The sequence below is a fragment of the Sus scrofa genome, chromosome 16 (assembly GCF_054392235.1).
Source record: "Sus scrofa isolate SSC_HxYL_T2T_F1_AM1 chromosome 16, Sscrofa_HxYL_maternal_Yorkshire_Landrace_v2.0, whole genome shotgun sequence".
Lineage (NCBI taxonomy): Eukaryota > Metazoa > Chordata > Mammalia > Artiodactyla > Suidae > Sus > Sus scrofa.
The window spans coordinates 12,648,468-12,673,356 of NC_139398.1; the positions used below are offsets into that span (position 1 = coordinate 12,648,468).

The 24,889-nt window shown below is 40.3% G+C and overlaps 1 protein-coding gene across 10 annotated transcripts in view; it reads right to left on the minus strand.

Moving 5' to 3' along the window:
- CTNND2 (catenin delta 2) overlaps positions 1-24,889 on the minus strand; it is a 1,014,682-nt gene that overhangs the window by 37,726 nt on the left and 952,067 nt on the right. For all 10 annotated transcript variants that reach the window (XM_021076841.2, XM_085001648.1, XM_085001647.1 and 7 more), the window contains 2 exons: positions 21,950-22,160; positions 11,911-11,995 (listed from right to left, as the gene is read on the minus strand). In XM_021076841.2, coding sequence (XP_020932500.1) covers positions 11,911-11,995; positions 21,950-22,160 — 296 coding nt within the window. The remainder of the gene's footprint in view (positions 1-11,910; positions 11,996-21,949; positions 22,161-24,889) is intronic.

The following is a 24,889-nucleotide window of genomic DNA, read 5'->3' on the forward strand; positions in this document are numbered from 1 at the left end:
GGCTGCATACGGAACTTCTGAGGCTAGGGGCTGAATCGGAGCTACAGCTGCCAGCCTACACCACAGCCTCAGCAACTTGGGATCTGAGCTGTGCCTGCCACCCACACCACAGCTCATGGCAACGCCAGATCCTTAACCAAGTGAGTGAGGCCAGGGATCAAACCTGTGTCCTCCTGGATACTAGATGGATTTGTTACCGCTGAGCCACAATGGGAACTCTTGCTGGACACTTTTAACACAACATTGTAAATCAATACTTAAAAAAAAAACCAACTTGTGAGTTTTCTAAATCCTGATTCAATATTCTTTCTTTGCCTCTGGGGTATTTTTGAAGGTTTTGATTTGCAACGTTATGGGTAAAGCCTTGCGGGAAAGTGGAGGCAAAAAGGAAACATTCAGCTCACTAGGGTTTTCCCCAACTTGGAGAGCCAGTCCAACAACAGCTGTTACTTAGTCACTTCTTGTTTAGCAACTGCCATGTGCATCGATTTCCACTTCTGCACAATTGATTTTTGCTTCTGTTCCCATTTGTGCCTTTGTTTTTGGATGGGTATCATATGATGAGTGTCTGAGAACTGTCTCTGAGAGGTCAGGGGACCTCATGAAGGAAGACCTTATTTGTCGATACAAAAATCAACACAAAAACGCCCAGATTTAAGGATGAGACAGTATCATTGCTGAGTTTAACCTCAGCCTTTTTGTTTCCTACCCCAGTGTGACATCCAGTGATTTAGAAAAGAAAGAACTTGAGGAGCTATAATCATAAGTCGTGAGGACACTGGACTCAGGTCATTTAAGAATCTGGCCCAAAGTCCTCACGCCCTTCCAGTCATCTTGTGGTGAAGAATTTTCTGGCACAGGAGAAAGATTAATAAATTCCTGGTAAGAAATTTCCTTGATAAAATGACAGCTCTACATTCAGTCGTTTAATTTATTTCTATAGAGGATTTACTGCTTTTCCATAACCATCTTAGATACTCGCCAAGTAAAAATCTATTAATTCTTGAAACGGCAACATGCTAAAGTGAGTATGAAAGTATTTCCCGCCCTTCTTGCTGCAAAGCTTAAAGATCAACATTTTGAATTTTGACCAGTTGTGTTTCGCTCCTTGACAATATTTAAAAATATATTTCTTGTCCTCACTGAATCCAGGATTGATTTTTAAATGTCCAGCAGGTGAGGGTGATGAAGAGATGTTCAACATGAACCATGACCTTCAGTTTACAGGGATCAGGACCACTGGCTCCTCCAGGCATAGACGCCAGCCTTCCAGAAGCAGCCAAAGACCACACAAGAGCCATGTCTCGTCTCTTATCTGCTGTGGTTTGGACATTTGAAGAGATCTGCAGGCCTCCTTTCCCTATCCATAATTACTTATTGATTTCTTGTTTTGTGAGTGCAGTGATGGCAAGGGCCAGTGAAATGAATATCAGGGCAGTTAAGAAAGGAGAGTCTGGTGTGATTCAGGCTGTGAAGGGCATGATTCTGCTCCCATCAAAGCTCATTATACACTGGCTAAATGATCCCTGCAACCTGGGAGTCTATCTTCCAGACAATAAAAGGAACGACATTTAAAGATGAGTTTTATGTTTTGCTTCCCTCATCCAAATGTCAATAGTGAATGAAGTGTCTCTATTCAGTGAAACACAACCTGATTCGGTTTCAAGTGCAGGCTGTTTGAGACACCTTCTTTTTGAGACACAAGCCCACTGTGCAAGAGCCCAATGTTTTCACATGAGGGGTGGGAGGTGGCGGTGGGGGGCTGGGGGTGGTGCTACAGGAACACAACTGTAGACACATGGGGCCATGACTTTTAGGGTGAGAATGAGTCTGATTTCTAACCCTGGTGATTGTCAACAGAGTTTGAGCCCAGTGTTTGATCTGTCTTTGATTCGATCCCTGAATTTATGAATAAAAGAGTTTGATTCGCTTGTAGAGTAGATGAGTAGATGTTGTTCTTTCTGAAACCTTTGGAAATACTGTGAGCAAAATAAGGATCCTCAGAATTAGAGGCCGGAAAAATTATCTCCCCCTACTTGACAATAGGGACCACCCCATCCCTTTCTATGGTAACTGTCCAGGGTCTGTTTTAAGGGCTTAGCATGTTTTCTTGGTGAGCAGCCCATGGAGAAGCAAGAGAGTAGAAGAGAGGTGGTGCCTCTCAGTTACCATCACCTTTTCTCTGTACCCAACGCTCAGAGGCATTCTTACTGTGATGCTCTGAGGATCCCTGAAACTCTTCACTCCATCTCAGGACACCTCTATGCCTCAGAGGATGGGACAGATTTATGATACCTGGAGCTCCACACTGAGAAGGGTGTCCATGGCATCACAGAGATGCCCTAGGTTGTTATTGTGACTTTTCTTAGAACCTTCTATAGTGGCCTGGAGCTCCCAAAGATCTTGTCTGGGACAGGAGGGAATCATCTGCTGGGTCCCATGGAGATCCAGAGACTAGTCAGAAGGTGCAGATGGAAGCTGGGGAAGGACAAAAAGCTGCTTTCCCGAGTTGGCATGTGCCTTCCTGGGAATCTAGGAACACGTCCTACATAAGGCAGATGTCATGGGAGATGGCAGGAGACCTTATGGTGGGCACCTTCACCTAGGGGCTAACTCTGCACCACAAGTAGGAATTCATCACTAGCAAGTGCAACATTCAGGCATGTTGGCTGTAATTCTTTAATAGCTTATTTTGCCCCAACATGAGAGCAAATGTGAAGATCTTGTTTATATTTCTAATAATTCAATATTAACACAAAACTATTTAACTAAAATTGAAGGAATATTTTGATTTAAAGCCTAAAAACTATGTGCTAAATATTGTTCAAAACCAAGTCCAAGGGATAAACAAGTTTACATCTTAAGTGACTGCTGCATAAGCAACACTTGAAAGCAAAATGGGTCATGCAAATTTTAAAACCCAAGCCTGCTGATGGGCATTTAGGTTGTTTCCATGTCTTGGCTAGGAAACCCCACTAAAATTGGTTTTGTGAAGACCTGCAGTGATCTGTATTGGCTAGGAATGAGATAAACTTCAATTTTCCTTGTCATTAAGCTGAAGGCTGCATTGACAGCCTTCACAGACACTAGTAGCCAAGATGGGAATTGAGAAATTTGCAAAACAGAAAAATCAAAGTAACTATAAACTTCAATTGTTAAAAAAATTAAACCATCTATGTTATTTTTCCAAAGATGGAGATACGCTCTGTTTAACTTATTTCATTACTTCATTCCTATTTTCTAGCACACAATCATTCAGCATTTGTTCATTTTGCATGATATATGCTTAAAAGCTGTCCATTCAGAATTCTGTTCATTAAGAGTAGATATTAATTGTACTAGACATGAAAAGATACTCAACATCACTGATTATTAGAGAAATGCAAATCAAAAGTACAACAGTTACCATCTCATACTGGTCAGAATGGCCATCATTAAAAAGTCTACAAATAGCAAATGCTGAAGAGGGTATGGAGAAAAGGGAACCGTACTACACTATTGATGGGAATGTAAATTGGTGCAGCCATATGGAAAACAGTATGGAGGTTCCTCAAAAAGCTAAAAATAGAGTTGCCATATGAACCAGCAATTCCATTCCTGGGCATATAACCAGACAAAACTTTAATTCAAAAAGATTCATGCCCCCCCCCCATATTCATGTCAGCACTTGGTCACAATAGCCAAGACATGGAAACAACTTAAATGGCCATCAACAGGGGAATGGATTAAGAAGATGTGATACATCTATACAATGGAATACTACTCAGTCATTAAGAAGAACTAAATAATGCTATTTGCAGCAACATGGATACAACTAGAGATTCTCATACTCAGTGAAGTAAGTCAGAAAGAGAAAGTCAAATACCATATGATATATCTGATAGGTGGAATCTAAAATATGGCACGAATGAACTTATCTCCAAAACAGAAATAGACAAGACATAGAGAACAGACCTGTGGTTGCCAAGGGGGAAAAGGGGTGGGGGAGGGATGGATTGTGAGTTTGGGATTAGCAGATGTAATTTTATATATCAAGTGGATAAAGAATAAGGTCCTACTGTATAGCACAGGGAATTATACTCAATATCCTCTGATAAACCATAATGGAAAATAACATGAAAGTTGTATATATATACATATGCACACACACACATATGAATCACATTGCCATACAGTAGAAATTAACCAAAAATTGTAAATCAGCTATACTTTAATCAAAAAATTGTGCTAGAGTTGGAGGCAAGTCTCATTGCAATTTCTATGAAGAAACGACTTGTAATAATTTGTAATATACATCCTTTCCAAATTAATATTTGAATCAAGGAAGAAAACTGTTTCCTATAAAAGTACAAATAAATCTTATCTAGTTATTAAATACTACAGCACCATTATGCTGCAAAAGTTTCAGCTCTAAGTTCAAGCTCTTTATGATGTTTAAAGCCACTCTGTAAAAGTTTGAATTTAAATTTTACTTGATTATTTATTTATTTTTCTCAAAGTATAGTTGATTTACAATGTGTTAGTTTTTGGGGTACAGCAAAGTGATTCAGTTGTTCATCCAAATGAATCTGCTGTACAATTTTTTCAGGTCAATAAGGAATGAACTTAATTCAGAGCTGGGGAAGAAGTCAGAAAGGCAATTTTCAGGGGAGGTGATTTTTAAAAAAAAAAGTTCAGAGAAGCAGGTACGGTGGAGAGTGGGGTAATGGTGGAGTACAGATGTGTAGAAAGGCTTCAGAGGAGGGGGGGAGTGAATTTGGACCCAGAAGTTAGGCAGAGCTGGAGGCTGAGTGCAGGCAGAGACAGGGATGAATTAGAGAGGGAGGCTGAGGCTGCTTCTGAAAGGTCTTGTGGGCTTTGCTAAGATGTCTGGATTCCTTCCTACTGTAGGCAACATGAGCCACCATGGCTCCAAGGAGTAATTGAATCAGATTAGCTTTTTAGCAAGTTCACCGTAGCTGCCCTTTGAAGAACAGACACAAGTGGAGGAAGCCTGACACTGTAGAGCCATTCAGGATCTGGGGTGATGATCCAGAAGCTGGAGGCAGCTGCTTGTGGCTACGATCATGGACAGAAATGGATGGAAGCAGAATCCTGGGGGTTTCTGGTGGGCTGGATGCAGCTGTGTGAAGGAGAAGAAAGAGCCAGAGGTGGTTCCTGGGTAAGGCTTGCCTGCTGGGTGAAGGGCAGTGCTAGTCACTGATCAGAGAACAAAGGTAGTGGAACCAAATCCAGGAAAAGTGGGCCTATGTGAGATGCTGTTGGTGTCTGGATTGATTATCTAGCAGGTGACCTGATATATGAAGAGAGGTTGGGGTTGGAGAAAGAGACTCAGGAGGCCACTAATGAGGTTGGTACCTGAACCCAGGGAAGAGTTACAGACACTCAGGAAGAAGCCATGGGTGAGAAGAGAAAGATCAAATGCAGAACCCTGTGGGACATCCATATTTAGGGAATGAACAGGAAGACGAGCCCATAAAGGACGGAGAAGGAGCAACCAGAGAGCCTTGGATGACTCAGGGGGATGGTTATCTCACAGGAGTCAGGAGAAGACTACTTCGGTGAATGATGTTATTTTACCTTGACATTTTCAAACTATAAACATACAGGAGCACAGCAGGGCTCCTTATCAGAGGAACATGGCATGCTATTACCAAGCCAGGGTCTGACCTCATGCCTTCTCGTTCCAGCCCTAGACTTCTGCATGGTCCTCCATCCAATGAGTGTGTCTTCAGCACAAGTGACCTGCCACACACACACATCCCTCACCGAAATGGTATAAACTCATCCCAACCACTTCTAAAACCACGACAGCTTCCACTGTCTTTAACGGGCTTCCTATGAAACCTATGTTTGTAGCTTGATTTACATAAACCCAACCATGCAAGGGTCTTCCCTCTGGGACTCTATACATTGCCAGTACTGTTGGTGGGGACAGCTGCTCAGCAGAAAGACTGTGGGAAGGGGGACTGGATTAGGCACCGAAGGGCTGGAAAGAGGGTGGAGGTACCAAGAAGAAAGGGATTGGTGAAAATATAGGTGGAGGTGATCAATGATGATGATGATAAAATGAAATTCTAGGATCCAAACATTCAGCTCTCTGTGGACAGGATGTCAAAGAGCATTTATCAGCCAGACGACATGAAAACTATCCTAGGATTTATAGTGGTGACCCCGCTATTGTACCACTCCCCAATTGACAAAGCTCTTGGATGACCGTTGTCCCATTTCAGGTTATCAGCCAGGTGAGCAGGCAGGTGCGAGGAGTTTACTTCCCTGGATGAGGAAAGTGAGGGGTGGGGACAGGACTGAAGCAGAGACGTACACAGTTCTCATGAAAAGATGTGAGGGTTGTCTGATGCAAGGGGTGAGGAAAGTTGAACACTCCAGACTCTGAAGGAAGTAGAAGGAAGGCATCATGATGGCCTGTGTTAGACCATTTTAAGAGGCTATTTACTTTTCTGGCCTCTACGTCAGGAACCTGCTCACTAGGTTCAGATCACTGAATACAAAACAACCCCAGCATATCTCTGAGCCCTGACTGTAAGGTCTGGTGAATCGAAGGTCCATCCCTGTCCATCCAAGGAGGGGGCCCTCAGGCTGTCCAAAGTCAACTGCTGCACCCATGGGCAGAGAGGCTCAAGTTACTTGCCCAAGGTCATGAGGCTAGTAAGTGGCGGAGCTGTGCCTTTAACTGGCCATTTGCTTCTAAGTCCTATGCATTCTGAACTTCATCATATAATACAATGAACCTCTTAGGAACTGATTTGCTTCTATGCCTCATTAGTTGAAGTTGAATTCTAGCACCAGGGATATATAATCTCATCCTCTTTATTCTCCTTCAAATAAACCTGGAAGAACATACTCATTCAGGGGTGCTGCATGACAGAAGGCATGCTGATGAACTTGCACACATGTGGAAAAAAGATACCATAGTGAAGGTCCTGGAAATGTTGATATATTACAACCGAGCATGAACTGTAATAATAATGTGTCAATATCCATGCAACTGAGAACGGATGACCTTGTGGGGATATGATGCCTCGTGTCAAAAACAGGAAGCCTTCCATAGAGAGGAGAAATTAGATTTTTCAGAATGGGGTTGGAGGACAGAAGTTACAGATAGGGAGATCTGGGCTTAATGTAAGGGAGCACTTCTGAAAATCACAGTCACTCTTAAGATGGAAATATTATGCCCCATTAGGTAGTGACTGCAATTGATGTTGAAGATATTTGACCAAAAGGAAATGACTACTGGGGCTGATACTGCCTTTCTTCCCTTGGTGAAGCAATTCCCTTCCTCCTGCCACAAAGTTTCAGCAGGGCTCACGGTGACCCACTTTTTGCATCCGCCCCAGAGCTGGGTAGCTGGGTGTGGCCATGTGGCTGAGGTCATGGTCCTGGGAGGGGAGCAGGAGTTTGGTCCCTTTTGCATTACTTGCTTCAAAGAGCATCACTTGTCCTCACTTTCCTTCTCTCTTTTCATGGGCTGGAATGAGAGGGGAAGGGCTGGGGAGCTTTGTCTACACAGGCGAGAACAACACCGTAAGACAAGGCAGAGTAACAAGATGGGTCCCAGGGTCACCTGCTAATCCTGGGCCACCTGCCTAATGAGGTAACATTCCATGAGAGGGAAAGAAATACTTTAGCTTGAGCTTCTGTATTTTTGAGTTTCTCTGTTAGAGTGACTTAGTCTGTGACCTAATACAACAATTTTTTTTGAGAAATACAGATGATTAAAGTATTACATAAGGGTTTATAAGAAATGATTTCCATAATCTTATAATTCTATGTCCCCCCAAATTTATCTTTCTTCCAAGACCAACTGTCCCAATAGACCCCACTGTAGTCAATTTATGTCAGTGACCTCATTTTAAAAAAATACCATAGTTCAAAATAGTCAAGAACTTTTGATCTGCTTTTCTTTTATCCCTTTATCAAGTCTTTTCCCAGGCTTATCTTCTTTTCATTTAGAAAACATCCTCTGAAAAAACACAATGGTAAAGTTTAAAGTTCTCTTTGTGGTTGTCTAAACTTAAGGATTATTTAACAAATAAAAAGGTGATGCATTATTTAGCCTGTGTGTGATAACATTCTTGTCCAACTGTTTATTTTCCCTTAGGGGAGAAATCAGAAATCCAGGGCTTACCGAAATCCGAAGTAGAAGGTTTGGATAATGCAAATATATTTTGGCTCAAATGTATCAGGAATCCAACATAATTTTGTTATTTAGTCAACACGCCTAGCCAAAAGAATGTTCTGATTTACTAAATGGATTTCTCTCTCTAAGTAAATAAAGTAGCTGAGCTAATGAAATGTGATTCTGGCCTCTGTGCTTGGGTCCTAAGAGGAAATAAGCCAGGGACAGATGGACCTTTAATTCTGTCCTAGAGATAGGCCATTTTTATTTCAATTTCCACCTCTCTACTCATGTTTTCCCTCTTATCTATAATGCCCTTTCCTCTTACCTCCTCATTTATGCAAACTCTTAAGTTCTACAAGATTTTGCTCTATAATGTGCCTTCTCTTAATTTATTCAGTAAATATGTAGTATATAGTTGACTATAATTGTTCCATATTTTCATTTTTATCCATAGTAGCTGATCCCTGATTTCTTTGGAAGTCTTCCTTTTCTAAACCTCCAATAGGTGTTTAATAAATAGATTTGAGGCACAGATAATTAAAAGATATGGATTAGGCATTTGTAAAATGATATATACATTGTCAATGAAGAACAAAATAGAATTCTATTGCCCCTCTGATTAAAAGCAATTCATAAAGATGAATGAATTTTGTTTTCTCTCCAAGGGACTTTTCAAAAAGAAAAGCTTTTGTGAATTTTGAGGTTTGCTATTAGCAGCTCTTACACTGGGCAAAGAGGACCTCATCTCATCTCACAATGGCAGATTTTGGAATTTATTAAGAACAGCTCTTTCTCAATACTTTAACATCACCGGTCAACTAAAAACATCACCACCAGTTTCTCCACCTGTCTTTCTTGAATCTCCCCACATGAAACACATCTTAAATGCTCTTTAGCTCTTGAGTTTCAGCTCCATTAAATCCTGTCAACACGTTCTTTTCCCCCTAGAAATGGAAAGACAATTACACTTTTCCAAATCCTAGTACCAATACAGAAAAAAACTAAGACGGCAAACTCATACTATTCAGCAGATAACTTGTAGCTTCTCTATAAGCAGTTTCCCTTCAGTGAACAAAAGTATGAGAAGGTGTATTTCAGCAAAGAAATGCATGGGATCCCAGGGAAAGTGGAGTCTATTTGAGGCAGTGATATTTCACTGAGCATCTGGAGCCACTGATTCAGAACGACAGGCTCCTTTCTAATTTATAGCATGTTCTTTACGTCTGGCTGCCTGTTTAGTTGAACGATCCTGTCCTGAGAGAGAATTTGCCCCTGAAGGAGTCCAAGGAGGAACCAAGTAGGGATGCTGGGATGTACATAAAACAGAATGGAACCACAACATTTTAGGTGAAGGGCTTATTTTAACATGCAAGATACTTAGGAAAGCTATAAATAATCCAGAACACTCCTCTACCCCTTAATTTTGCAATGTTTCAACTTAAACAGGCTTCCTCTTAAGGAATCGGAAAATCTTGAAAGAGAAATATATGGGCTAAATTTTATAAACTTCAGTACAAGTAATGAATGCTTAAGGGAACTAGGAAAGCCTTGGGAAACCTAGAAATAGACTCTTAGTAGAAGCAGTTCTTAAAATATTTAAGTAAAAAGTAAATATTACTTTTTTGCATCGGCTTAGCAAAAGACAAATTTTCCCTCTGGTAAGATGGGTCTTGCCCTCTCTGATGTGAAACTTTGGCTGTGGCCCCACCTCGCCATCCCAAGACTGGTAGGCTGGGGACCAAGGTGGCAATGACTTCCAGCTCTCTCTCCTCCATGCAGGCAGCCAGGGGCTGGAAGGTGTTTTGGGCAGTTGTGGATGGAAGCCAAGTTCATGCCCTCTGAATCCCTATAGAGACTGATGCCTAAGCTGCTTTTCCTGTTTATCTATCAATGATGTCCTCTGCTCCTATTTGTTCATTCAGATCAATCCTGGGGTCATCGATCCTGTAAACGACTCACATTTGCCAGTCTGGTAACAACAAAACAACCCCTCAAAGACCTTGTTAAGGAACTCCCCCCTCCCAACCACAAAAGGCCAGTTAGGCATCATTTGTTTAGCAGCATTTAGAAATGAGGTGTAGAATCAAAATGTCTAGATGGAAACTTTTTCTCTTAAGGTTTTATTTTTAAACCATTTTGGGGAAGAAGTCTTCTTTGAAATGTGCAATAGAAATTGACTCAATGCTGTAAATCAACTATACCCTAATTTATATATTTTATAAATATATAAATGTATGCCAGGAAAAAAAATCATTGTCAGGATCCATTTCAAAGAGATTTTTTCCTATGTTTTGTCTAACACACGAGGTTAGAATGATTTCAGGTCTCACATTTAGATCTTTAACTGATTTCAAGCTAGCTTTGTGAGTGGTGTGGGATAGAGGTCTGGTTTCATTCCTTTACAAATGAATATCCAACTTTCCCAGCATCATTAATTGAGGAGACTGTCTTTACTCAAAGAGTTTTCTGGCTCTTTTGTCAAGTATCTGCTTGTGTTTATTTCTGTGTTGTTACAAATGGTTTACTTTTTAAATGACTCATAAACAACCTTTGTTCTCTGGATAATTTTTTCTCACATTAAGAATTTCAACGTGGAGTTCCCACTGTGGCTCAGCAGACGAGGCTCAGATCTGACGTTGCTGTGGCTGTGGTGTAGGCCGGCAGTTGTAGCTCTGATTAGACCCCTAGCCTGGGAACTTCCATGTGCCACACCCAAGGCCTTGCTAAATAAATAAATAAATATTAAAAAACTAAAAAACTGCAACAATTTTTGAGCATTGTTAAGTTGAAATTCCTTTTTTTTTTTTTTTTTGCTTTTTAGGGCCACACACACGGCATGTGAAATTTCCCTGGGGTAGAGGTTGAATCAGAGCCCCAGTTACCGGCTTAGACCATAGCTACACCAACATGGGATCTGCGCCGCATCTATGACCTACACCACGGCTCATGCCAACGCCAGATCCTTAGCCCACTTAGCTAGGCCAGGTATGGAACCCGAATCCTCATGGATAGCAGTCAGGTTTGTTACTGCTGGGCCAAAAAAGGAACTCCTTGTTGCAGTTTTTTGTTTTGCTTTGTTTTTTAAATTCCCGATTGTCCTGGTAAAATCTGTATGGAATTAATTTCGGCATTTATAAAATAAGAAAAAAAAAAAAGAAAGAAATTCCTGCCTGCCCGGGACAATCTACTGAACTAACGCCCAGCTTCTTCCTGTGATCTTCGGCCGTCATTAGGATCATCAGCCCTTCACCCTGTGCAGTAAAGAGGTCAGGGTCTCGGGCTAGGAACATGGGTCAGGCTATCAGATCTCTTCGCAATGTTTCCGAGCTATAATACTTCTCGACTTACTTTATGTTTTATTCTGTCTCCTCTTCACAATGACTTCGATTATTTACTGGCGCTTGTTGATGTTTTGTGTGTGTCTTTGTGTTTGTCAAAATCCCTTGGTTAATTACTTTTCAGTTTATTATACAATGTAGAAGCTCAGAAACAGAAGCTTATTTTATTTATAGTAAGACTCTATGACTAGAGGTTTGTCCAATCCAGATAGTTCATGGATCTTAGTGCATATATTCAGGGGACACTTAGTGACCCTTTTCTTTTGCTTCTTCATTGATTCTCTTGTCTCAGTTGTGTTTCAATTACTCAGATTATTGGACAAGTGCCCTCCTTCATATCTATGACACATCTTGTTGTGGCTGTATACTGTGTCTTTGGGCTCAAATCCGTGTGCAGCTCACAAGCCCAGAAGGTAAAGCAAACCTTACCTTTTTGTAGAGACTCCTCAGATCTCGGTACTGCCACATGCTGTTTAGGACCTGAGATGCGGCCTTGACCACCTTTGGAGAGTGTCTGATAAATAAAAGACAGGATATGCAAGATGGTGAGCAGGACAGCTGGGCTTCAACTTGATACCAATTTGTCAGGAAACAGCAAGAATAAACAGAATAAAAGTCTCCTGGCTCTCCTCTTTTTCCAGCCCGGTAAGTGCAAGGGATGCTTGTCATCAGTCTCGAACCTTATTCTTACCCACACACCCTTGATGGGGAGAGACCAGAAAGAATGGCGATTTGGCAAAGAATTTTGAAAATGCAATCCCAAGAGCAATGCACTGAGTCAGAATGTAGATTTAGCATTTGACTATGAAATGAAACAGGAAGAAAAAAATAGTGATCCGGAAGGGCCGAGTTCAGGGGTTTTGATGGTAGTGTTGTTTAACACCTGTGTAGTGAGAATAAAAAAGAGATTTATTTTTTCTCAGCTGAGCATGAGAGCAGGTATAGCAGGGATCATAGCGATTACTCTCCACCTGCTGATGATGCCAAGCCCAGGAGCATGGCAGTGAAGCTGATGCATGTCCACAATGGCACTTACATTTATATTGAGGAATATACATGGACAAGCATCTATAAGTAAAGCCCTTGATACAATTAAAGTTCTTTCTTCTGGATCAGAGTGAGAAACTAAGGTCACATAAACTTTTGATCAGTGGTTCTTATCATTGCTTTTGAGTCATGGCTTTGGAATCCCTATGAAACTAATAGTTAAATATTTCGGCTTTGGTTCAGGGCCAACCTGCATCTCAACACTAGGTCAATAAATCTATGTCAATTTAACTCGATCCAATTCTTGGAAGTCATTCGGACCAGTGATGGGGGAACCTATTAACAACCAGCGGATTCTTTGTTCTCAAAGGGTGCTTCCACCACCAGCTGCTCAACTCATGTCGCTGCTGCTGACACTGTGGCTGATCCAAGGGGCAGGCACACTTTTGCTATAAAGGGTCAGACAAAAATTCTTCGATTTGTGGGCCATATGGTGTCGGTCATGGCTACTCAACCCTGCCACTTCAGGATGAGAGGAGTCATAAATAATACACAAATGAATAGATGTGGCTGTGTTCCAATCAAATATTATTTACAAGAAGGGTGGGTGGGTGGGATTTGGCTTGTGGGTCTGTGTTGTGACTCCTGGAGTTGGACAGGACATAACCACTCATGAGGACTCCAATGTGAAGGCCACTCCTGAAGCTGACCTGTGGAGCACTGGCCCATAGATTCCCCTGAAGAGAATAGCTGAACTGAGACCAAAAATGCTTTTGACATCAAATGGCCTTTGAAGTGGAAAGTGAGCTGATGGTGACATGGGATTGGATTTGAGAGGCAGAATGAATGGATATGTGAGGACATGCATTTTCTAATGAATTTATGGAATGTTCATACACGGTCATTTAAATGTCCACTGTTTTCCTGGGTCTTCCTGTTGTGATTTAGACTAAATATGTGTAAGACTTCTTTATCCACTTACCTACTGGAAACAATAACAAGCACTCTTACTATTATTATTGCTAACCTGGAATTCAACTTTGGGGGTTTTGAAAATCTCTTAGTCATATTCCATACTTTTGAAAGGAAAAAAAACAGATAGTTTTTATAAATTTCAAATTTTGTTCTCTATGAGAGATGAGCTATTTTTAAGTAACATACATATTTTCTTTTACTAAAATGGCAGGTGCTAAATAATTTCACATTTATGTTAGTATCATGCTCTAAATATACTAAATTCTTTTGACTTAGAGACAGAGAATTTTTGCTCTGGATACAGGTACATTTGATTCCTTTAAAAAACTGAACTACGTTGACCTACAGCAATATGTTAGTACCTGGTGATCCACCATTTGTGCACATTACAAAATGACCACCATGATAACTCTAGTTACCATCTGTCACTATACAAAGTGATTACAATATTATTGGGTATATTCCCCAATGCAGTACATTTCATCCCTATGATTCATTTATCTTGCAACTGAAATTCTGTATTTCTTAATCTCCCTCACCTATTTCACTCATCCCCACAACCCCTATCCTCTGTAAGAGTCTGTTTTTGTTTAATTATGTTTTTCTTCTGTTTTGCTTCTTAGATTCCACATACAAGTAAGATCATATGCTGTCTTTCTCTGTCTTATTTCACTTAACATAATACCCTCTAGTTCCACCCATATTGTTGCAAGTAACAAGATTTGATTCTTTTTTATCACCAAGTAATATTCTCTTGTGTGTGTTTACACACACAGACACACACACACACACACCACATTTTCATTGTTCATTCACAGATTTCATTATCCATTCATCTATTGATGGCCACTTAAGTTGTTTCCATACACTGGCTATTGTAAATGATGCTGCACTAACATTGAGGTGCACGTGTCTTTTCAAATTAGTATTTTTTGTTTTCTTTGGAAAAATAGAAAGAACTAGAATTGCTGGAGTGTATGGTAGCTCTGTTTTCAATTTTTTGAGGACCCTCCATACTGTTTTCCACAGCGGCTGCACCAGTTTATATTCCCACCCATAGTGCACACGGGTTCCCTTTTTTCCACGTCCTTGCTTTTTGTCCTTTTGATGATAGCCATTCGGACAGCTGTGAGGTGATATCTCATTGTGGTTTCGATTTGCGTTTCTCTGAAGATTAGCGATGATGAAGATCTTTTCATGTGCCCGTTGGACTTCTGGATGTCTTCTTTAGAAAACTGCCCATTCAAGTCTTCTGCCTATTTTTTAACTGGGTTGTTTTTTTTTTAATATTTTTATTTTATTTTCCCACTGTACAGCAAGGGGGTCAGGTTATCCTTACATGTATACATTACAGTTTTTCCCCCCACCCTTTCTTCTGTTGCAACATGAGTATCTAGACATAGTTCTTAATGCTATTCAGCAGGATCTCCTTGTGCATCTATTCTAAGTTGTGTCTGATAAGTTGGTTTTTGTCTATTGAGTTGTGTGAACTGATTATATATTTTGGATATTAACCCCTTATTGGTTATAATATTTTCTCCCATTTAGTAGACTGTCTTTTTGTTTTGAAGATGGTTACCTTTGCTGGGCAAAAGCTTTCAAGTTTAATTAGGTCCCATTTGTTTATTTTTGCTTTTGTGTCCTTTCCTGAGGCGATGGACCCCTGAAAATATTGCTACAACTTATGTCAAAGAGTATCCTACCCATATTTTCATCTAGGAGGTTAAGATTTCTGGTCTTTCATTTAAGTCTTTAATCCATCTTGAGTTTAATTTTATGTATGATGTTAGAGGACATTCTAATTTCATTCTTTTTCATGGAGCTGTCCAGTTTTCCCAGCACTGCTTTTTGAAGAGACTGAGTTTTCTCCATTGTATATTCTTGCCTCCGTTGTTATATATAATTTGACTATAAATGTGTGGGTATATTTTGGGGCTTTCTATCAGGTTCCATTGATCTATGCATCTGTTTTTGTGCCTTGGCAAAGGTGGCCTCCATGCCAGTGGAGAGAGGTGCCAGAACAAGAGGTGCTGGAGCAGGTGCTCGTTGTGGACTGGCGTGGTCTTGGGAAATCTGCTAGAGCCCCAGAGAGTTTTCAGTCTGCTTCTTCTGAGCTGTTCCCAGGGGTAAGCAAGTTTGTTTTCATTCCTCACAAGTGGAGTCCCAGTTTCTTTCGCTCTTCCTTCCTGCCCTTCTTTCCTTTCTTCCTTCCTGCCTTTATTCCTTCTTTTCAGAAAAAAATGATATTTCTAAATTATAAATGTTAGTAAAGTATAGGTGATGTACAATGTGCCAATTTCTGCTGTACAGCAACATGACTCAGTAATATATGTACACACATTCTTTTTAAATATTGTTTTCCATCATGGCCTATCTCGGAAAATTGGTTATAGTTCCCTGTGCTATAGAGTAGGACCATATTGTTTATCCACTCTAAATAGTTTGCATCTGCTGGCCCCAAACTAGCACCCAGTCTATCACTCCTTCCTCCCTCCCTCTTGGCAACCACAAGTCTGTTCTCTACGTCTGTGAGTCTGTTTCTATTTTGGAGAGAAGTTTGTTTGTGCCATATTTTAGATTGCAAATATCAATGATATTAATGATATTATATGGCATTTGCCTATTTCTGACTTAACTTCATTTAGTATGAGAATCTTTAGTTGCATCCATGTTGGTGTAAATGGCATTATTTTGTTCTTTTTTATGGTGGAGTATATTCCATTGTACATATGTACCACATCTTCTTAATCCATTCATCTGTTGATGGACATTTATATTGTTTCCATGTCTTGGCTATTGTGAACATGGAGTTCATGGACTTTTTTAAATTATAGTTTTGTCTGGATATATGCCCAAGTCACAGTTTCTTACAGCCTTCATACCAGTGTTAGAAACAGCTAAGGGGACCTGTCTTCCCAATGTCAGATCCCAGGACTGGGTGCCCCATATGTGGCTCGAACCCCTCATTCCCCAGGGAGAATACCAAGGCCGTGGTAGCTCCCTTCTCTTCTGTGTTCCCTGCTAGGGACACAGATCCTGACCCAATCATACCTCCTCCCTTCCTACCAGACTTGGTGTGTATCTTTCTTTTCAGACTTGGTTGTAGAAGAGCCTTTCTACCAGTCTCCAGGTTGTTTTTGGAAAGAGATGCTCCATATGTTGATGTTTTGATGCATTTTTTAGAGGAAGGGGAGGCCAATATTCTCCCCCTCCGCCATCTGAATCTCCCTCCTCCACATTTCATATTTTTTGACTTAATATTTTCTATCTTTTCTTGCTTTGTGTATCCCTTAACTACTTATTATGATGATTTTTACTGCTTTTGTTTTATAACATTCTGACTGGCTTTATCAGTGGTTTACCTACTACTGAATATTTGTCTTTACCAATGGGCATTCTTCTTTGGCAATGTTCATGTTTCTAGCTGTGATCTTTTCCACGTAGAGAAGTCTTGTTAACATTTCTTGGAGTTCCCATTGTAGCTCAGTGGTTAATGAATCCAACTAGGAATCATGAAGTTGCGGGTTCAATCCCTGGCCTCGATCAGTGGATTAAGGATCCGGCGTTTCTGTGAGCTGTGGTGTAGGTCGCAGACATTGCATTGACTCTCACGTAGGCTGGTGCTACAGTTTCGATTAGACCCCTAGCCTGGGAACCACCATATGCCGTGGGTGTGGCCCTAGAAAAAACAAAAAAAACCCAAGCATTTCTTGTAGAGCTGGTTTAACGGAACTGAATTCTTTTAGCTTTTGTTTGTCTGCAAAATGATAGACTTGGTGGGTAGAGTATTCTTTGTTATAGAAGTTTTTTTGCTTTCACTGCTTTGAATATATATGCCACTCTCTTCTAGCCTGCAAAATTTCTGGGGGAAAGTCAGCTGAGAGTCTCATGGGAGTTCCCTTGTATGTAATTAGTTGCTTTTCCTTTGCTGCTTTCATTTTCGCCATCTTAATTACAATGTGTCTTGGTGAGGACCTCTTTGAGTTCATCTTGTTTGGGACTCTCTGTACTTTCTGGACCTAGATGTCTGATCCTTTTCCAGGTTGGAGAAGTTTTCAGCTGTTATCCCTTCAAATAAGTGATCTGTCCTTTAACTCTTTTCTTTCTGAATCCTACAATGTGAATATTAGTATGTTTAAACTATCCCAAAGGTATCTTCATCATAATTTTTAAAATTTCTTCTGTTCAGCTTGGTTGATTTTGTCCACCCTGTCTTCCAGTTTGCTGATCCATTTCTCTGTATCACCTAATCTATTACTGATTCTTTCTAGCATACTTTTATTTCAATTATTGTATTTTTCAGTACTCTTTTGTCCTTCTTTATATTTTCCAATCCTTTGTTAAACTTCTTGCTGTGCTCATCCACGCAGTCTTCTCCTATGCATCTTCATAATCATCACCTTGAACTCTTTATTCAGTACAGTGCTTTTCTCGGCTTAATCCTTCTCCTGGGGTTTTGTCTTGTTGCTTTATTTGGAACATAGTCTTCTGTCACCTCACTTTGCTTAAGTCTCTGTTTTTACTTCTGTGTATCAAGTAGGTCTGTTATATTTCCTGAACTTAGAGAAGTGGCATTATGGAGGAGATGTCCTCATGGGGCCAGTGGCACATCCTCCTCTGGCCACCAGAGGTATATGCTCTAGAGGCACCCACTTTGTGGGCTTGGTGGGCCCCTCTTCTGTGGTGGGGCTGACTACTATGGGTGCACTACTAGGTGGGCTGGCCCTCTGGCCTGGCTGGCTATCAGGCCCTGCGTTGTGTAATGGCTCCTGGCTCACTGGCAGGCAGGGCTGGGACTGGAGCTGATTGGCTGGGGGCAGGTAAACATCTGGCACTAACAGACTAGAATGAGGACACCAAGGTGGCACTTGGTAGCACCAGTATCCTCATGGTAGAAGGAGCTTCCTAAAATGCCTGCTGCTAGCGTTTCTATCCCTAGAGGGAGTCTCAGTTGCCTCTTACCTCTTGGAGAGGATCCCTAAGATCAGCAAGAAGGTCTGACCCAGGCTCTTTTCAAATTACTGTCTCTGTGCTGGTCTTGGGGTGTGCAAGAATTTGCGAGAACCTTTTAAAAGCAAGAATCTCTGTTTCCTACAGCTCTCCAGCTCTCCCATGTGAAGGCTGGTCTTCCTGGTGCTGGGGAGCTTGAAGTAGGCTCTGTGGGGAGAACCTCTGCGATTGCAATTATTCTCTAATATTATTCTCATATAATCAATGCTGAACAAAGACCAAATGCTTTGTTTTGCTGTATTTTATCACTGCTAGCTAGATATACGTCTGTGACAAAAGTCAAGCAACTCTAGAGGAACATATATTAATATTCAGGTAGTGATAATGTAGTTGAAACATATTTAGTATGCAAAAATTTCTCAGATGGTGTAATTTTTTTCTACTTCTGGCTTAGTTACAAAATAGAAAGAGACTGAATATATAATGAATAATAGCTTTTAACCTCTCAATTAAAATGCCGATACATCACAGTGTTATACAAACTTATGAAGGTCAAAGAAACATTGCTTTCTTTTCAGATTTTAATTTTGTTTCATCCACTAGACCAGTCCTATGCAAGGTCTACTTGAAAAACTATAACTGTTGAGTGAAGGACTTGAACAATTGAGTACTTTTAATGTGATAAGTAATGATAACCTCAGCCACAATACACAGTTCCTTACTGGCAAGTAACAAGTGAGACTATTAATGGCTTTTCTGTTTTATGACAAAATACAATGACACATCCAAAATACAATGACACTATTTCCTATATAAGTGTTAAAATCTGAAAAAACACAAATGTACTTTTGAAAGAGATGGACATGACAGAATGTCCATAATGGGTGTTTAAAATGATGTGAAAAAAATAAGTTATTAAGACTTCAAACGTGGTAAGAATAAGACTCCTGTAAGAGTCATTAATGACTACACGATGTCTGATCTTCGCTAGAGTTGTCAAATTAGGGATAACTGAGAATTTCAGTTGTGTGAGATTTGTTGTGGGTGTTCCACATGGCCATTCCAGCAGTAGGATCCAGAATAACAGTTCCAGTGGTTTTACTGGCAAGATGCAGTGAGTGGTGTAGTTCAAACAGACTGTGAGTGGCAACATGCCAGTCTAACTCATTTGTATCATAGCACATTTTAGCTTGTGTATATATAGAAAGAAAACATGTAAATACATAAACTGGAGAATCAGAGCTACATAAGTTTTTTCGTCTGTGTTTTCTCATGCTATCTCAGATTAAAAGTTTGAATAATTTTGGGGGGAGGGCAAGTTGGCAAGTGTTTTACAAAGTGATTAGAGCAAACTGATATTCTTCCCTTCTCCAATGACTAAATAATCCCCAGTTCCAAAAATTCTATTTTCAAAGGAGCATTTCTATTTTATTAAAACATGTCTAGAAGGCCACGGGAATCTCAGTGCCTGGTATCATGACAGAATCCAGTGAAAATGGGAACTTCAGTGCTAAGATCCCGAGCAGTTCTTCTGGATTCATTTTGTTTTAGGAGCAGCGAGAAGCAATAATCACATCGAAGTATAGGTGAAAGTGAAAGAGAAGGATATCTCCAGTTATAAAAATCTTGTTTTGAACCCCAAATTAGTCGTTATATAAAAAAGAGAGAAACCTCATAAAAGAATGGATGAGGCTGACTGATCAGGAGAACTATAACTGGGAAGACGCTAGACTCAAACAAATTCAACACTTCTTATTAAATTCATAATCCAGACAGCCAACATTGGGGAAAAAAGATGAAAAAAAAAAAGGACATTAAACAAGTAACTATTCCATAAAGAAATTTTCAAGTCAATTTAAAGGACTTTATGAGATTATCTGTTGTGAAAAGAAACTTCCCATTAATAATAATCCAGATGGGACCAGACCTAACAGGACCATTTTCTGGATTGGTAATGTGGATATACACCATTTCATAGGAGGCTTCCTCATATGAGTTTTTAATTAGTTCCACCAAATAATTTTCTTTGGCTGTAGAACTGATGAAAGCATCTTTTCTCCTTAAGGCTCATTTAGTTATGCTTATTGTAGTAGGGACGGAAGGAATCAATAATTGATAACTACCTCCCAAAGCTCTACAGTCGTACAATTCAGAGAAAATGCTTTATTCTTTAAATGTCTTATGACTTCAACAAACATATCAGAATGTTTTTGTGGACTATGGTTTTACTGTATGTTTGCTTAAGAAAAGCATAACATTTTAAAACTCTTAAAGCTTGGGATAGGTAAGCATTTCAATTAGATTCCAAATGTCTACTGAAGCCATTTAAAAAAGAAAACCATGCGGCTTCCCACCTATGTAGAAGAGTATTTTATTGTAAGTACAATATTATAAGGTATAATTCAGGCCAACCATCTACTTTGCACATTCATTACACAAGTCCCGTGGGGCTTCTCTATTTGATAGAGAAGAGTATTCAAATCCTAATACTGAATTGTTGATTGAACCTATTTGGAGGTCTCCTGGTGCTTAAGCACAAGCCCTGAAACTTCTTTTATTATGCAATAGTAATAACCTGAATGAAATGAGAGAATTTCCAAAAACTCTCCAAGTGCATCCTTCATAGCATTTAATAACAAAAGAAAAAAATATTTAGCACTTGGATGTAAAGGAATGCAGGGGTAGGGAAGTCAAGAAGTAGACCCATGATAACAAAAGGTTTACCCTTTTAATCTTATTTGATTACATTGAGGGACTTCCAACAGGCAAAATTTAATTAAGGTTAGTGAATGTTTTTGTATAATTGACAGCTCGCTGATATACTGACATACTGGCTTGTGAAGATAAGTTTTGGTTGCATAGAGTAAGATAACATTGATTCTTAAATCAAACTGGGAACATTCCTATTTGTGGTGGTGTGGTTACTTTGACATGAGCCTTACCTCTCTTTACTCCATCAGCATTAAAGCCCTCCTTCCTTGTCATCAGCCCCCCTGCCTGGGAAATTTCTATTCAGTCTTTAAGACTTGTTTATTCCTTCTTCAAGGAAGTATTTTATGACATCCTTCCCTTCAGTTTTAGATTGGAAAGTATGAGCACACTGACTGGTTAAATTGAACAATTTGCCTCAGACGCACAGCTGGTAAGGGTGGGTGCTGGATTAGCACTGAATTCTCTCTGACTCAGTCACAATCTATTTTATTCCCCATCTTTCCCTGACTTTCCATACAGAAGTGAAGAGGCAAGAACAAAAAGATGTGGATGAATCATCAACATCTGGACTTGTGACCAGAGGAACAACCACCGTGAAATACCTTCATGTATCTGGATTGTCTCTTCCATATTGAAGGAACATGTTAGTCACTAGATTGGACGCTGAGTTGTCACGTCTATCTTACCAACATCCCAGCAGTCACCAAGTCATGAATGAATATAAGACACCAAGGCTTTCCAGTGACATTTGGTAGTGTTGCCCACAACCAAGGGACGTCGAGCACACTTAGAACAACTCCACCAATACCAATTGTACGTGATACGAAGTCACCGTCTGACTTACTTGTCTCCTTTGCTTTTGGAAATGCCGACCAACTTCTCGATGCCGCCAGCATCCCGTAAGGCCTTGGCGTTCTCCATGTTCTTGGTGATCACTTCATGCAGGGTGCAGCAGACGGCTGTCACCGTGTCATCTGACATGGCCTTGCTCGCTGCATTGTTGCTGTTGTTCCCACCTGGAAGCCGGTGGACCAGGTCTCGCATGGCGTATTTGCCTTTGGAAAAAAAATAAAGGGAAGAGTTGAAATGAGGTCACAACAAAGAAAGAGGACAGAGGGAGAAAGGGGACTGGGGTGAAAAAGGGAACACAAGAGGCCACATGAATGCAATGCTGTCTATTCCCGTCATCAAATATTCTGTATGAGGTAAATATGGACACATACATGGAGAAAACATTATTGCCTCATGGTGAATGAATGGACTTTTGGTTTTAGGTGGATACGGAAGGGATTCTCTGGACAAGCTTCAGCTTTTTAAACTGTAAAGCAAGAATAATGGTACCTACCTTAGAAGATTGTTGTAAAGATTAAATAAGTAAATGTGTGGGAAGCATTTAACACAGTGATGACCCTGGACTCAGGACTCAATAGAAGTTAGCTATCAATGGGTTCCTGCCTGCTATTCACAGACATCAGGAAAACATGTAGTAATTCCAACATAACCTCAAAAATGCCTTGATGGGAGCTATGTTGGGACCTGTATTATTGAACTAATAACAGTCAAACCACAAAACCGTGGAGGACATGATCAAATAGATGATGCCTGAATTCTGGGCCCTATAAACAAAGAGAAACATTTAAAGCAGGGGAGAGAAGCTTTATCAATAATATATAAAACGAGACGTCCTTTGAACTAGGGTAACTGGATAATCTGTTTTCCTCTCTGATGGGATTTTACTGAATGGTTCTACCATATAGCATCTACTAACTTGACATGTTTTACTTTTTGTAGGGAAGAAATAAAATACAACTTGGCTTTCTTAATTCACTTTATCATTATTTGCCATGGTACTCCTGATGACAGAGGTACTTATAATGACATCTTTATGGAGTACTTTCAGTTTACAAAGCAATTTAGGCATTGCCAATAACCCTGTAAGACAATGAATTCACCCCACCTGCAGCTCCCAATTCTGTTCCATTAATTTACTTCTGGAACTAAGTAAAGGAGTGCCTATGGCAAAGCTGCCTATTCTTAAATTTTGGGGGTGGAGATGGCATGTGTCCGAAGTTAAATTCCTTCCTTGTCTCCAATCCCCCAATTAGACATATTTAGGTAGCTCCTAAAAGCCATTTGAGATATTTTTCCTCTGTACCAGTCCCTAAAGGGTAACTTATTTTGCTCTTTAATTTTCTGGCATGTGGTGCTTAGGGGCAGGAAATGGAATCCCATGGGAGGAGGCAATGATATCTTTATTCCAGGCAGTCATAAATAAAACATAGGCCTTTGTAATTTTGGTATCTGCTCTTATCCTATGTTTAGAGGTGGCTTATTTTAGTTTGGACTCCCCCAAAAATGCTGATGTCTAAATTACCGAAATAGGAAAGTGCCTTCATTTAATTGATGACAGCTGAGAAGTGTGTGACAAAAATGATTTGCCTGAATATCCTCAAAGGCAGCATATTTATTTTCCAATGGCAGCACTTAAAAAACAGGTTGGAGAAGATCCTTTGGCCATGGGTAGTCCTCTGAGCAACTTGTTTATCTACTTATCATTAAATGACACTCAACTCTAAGAGTTTAGTTTTTTCGGAGCTCAGGATGCTGGAGACTTTAACCCCCACAAAGCACTATCTGACAAAACTGAATCCATAGAAGGGAGGAGATGAGCAGGTTCTTCTCTTTTATCAGGGAAGTTATGGAGGAAAGAAACAGCCATTGTGCACACAGGGCCATTCCCACTCCTGAATAAACATGGAAGATTGGTTTTGTGACCATGGATATCAACAAGGTAGAAAGCAAAAAGGATAGGATGGAGAGGATTTGGCTAGAACATTTTTTAAAACTTTTTGTTATCATCCTCTAAAAAATAATGCCACACAATTTTCATGCTGCACAATTTCTAAACTCATGAGCCCTGAATGAGAAACATGGTACCCCTATCATGTTCAGGTAGCAGGAACTACCACTTCCCCTGGAACAGCCTCTTCGATTTGCCCCAGTGTGCTGTGCAAGTGCTATCATTTTCCATGTTCTTTACAACATGGAAAAGAGCAGGAGTCACCACCATACACACATAGGCACAGAGACATTAAGGCACTAGGGGCTCAGTGGTGCTTGGGGAGGCTATGTGGGTGCAGAGGAGATCATATAGTATGGTCCTCAACCTGTAGTTGATCCTACCAGGAGTTAGGGGAGTGCTTTCTGTCTTAGAATGAATTGCTGAGACTTGAAAATAAGAAAATAACATGACCCAGACAAAATATCATAGAGTGACTCATACTGATGACACTATCTAGTAGGTGGCTATGATATTTCAGGACAAAACCAAGGACTTTGTGACTACAAAGAGCTGGTCCTGAGGGAATCAGGGATGGGACAGCAGCCATGATGGAGAGTCTTCAGATGAGGCTTGGAATCCAGTGAAACATTGGTGGGACTGCAGGGAAAGAGGATTCAGATGCTTCTAGCTGAGACAATGAGGTAGGTAGTAAAAGCTAAGAGGATTCTAAAGCTTAATAAAAATGGACCAGTTGGATTTCTATTTTATTTTTCCACACAAAGAAAAACACGCATATGGGAGAATCATGCAGCATAATACCACGGGAGAAACAAGTAGGTCATCAGGTTCAAAAGACACTTAGGTCTGCGAAAACAAAATGAACACCTTGCTCTGCCTCCATTTGGCACAAATGTGCTTTCCCTTATCCACTATCACACATTACAAAAGAAAAGCACATTGCTTGTTGAGATAAAGACAGATGCTCCCTGAGATCAAAACAAA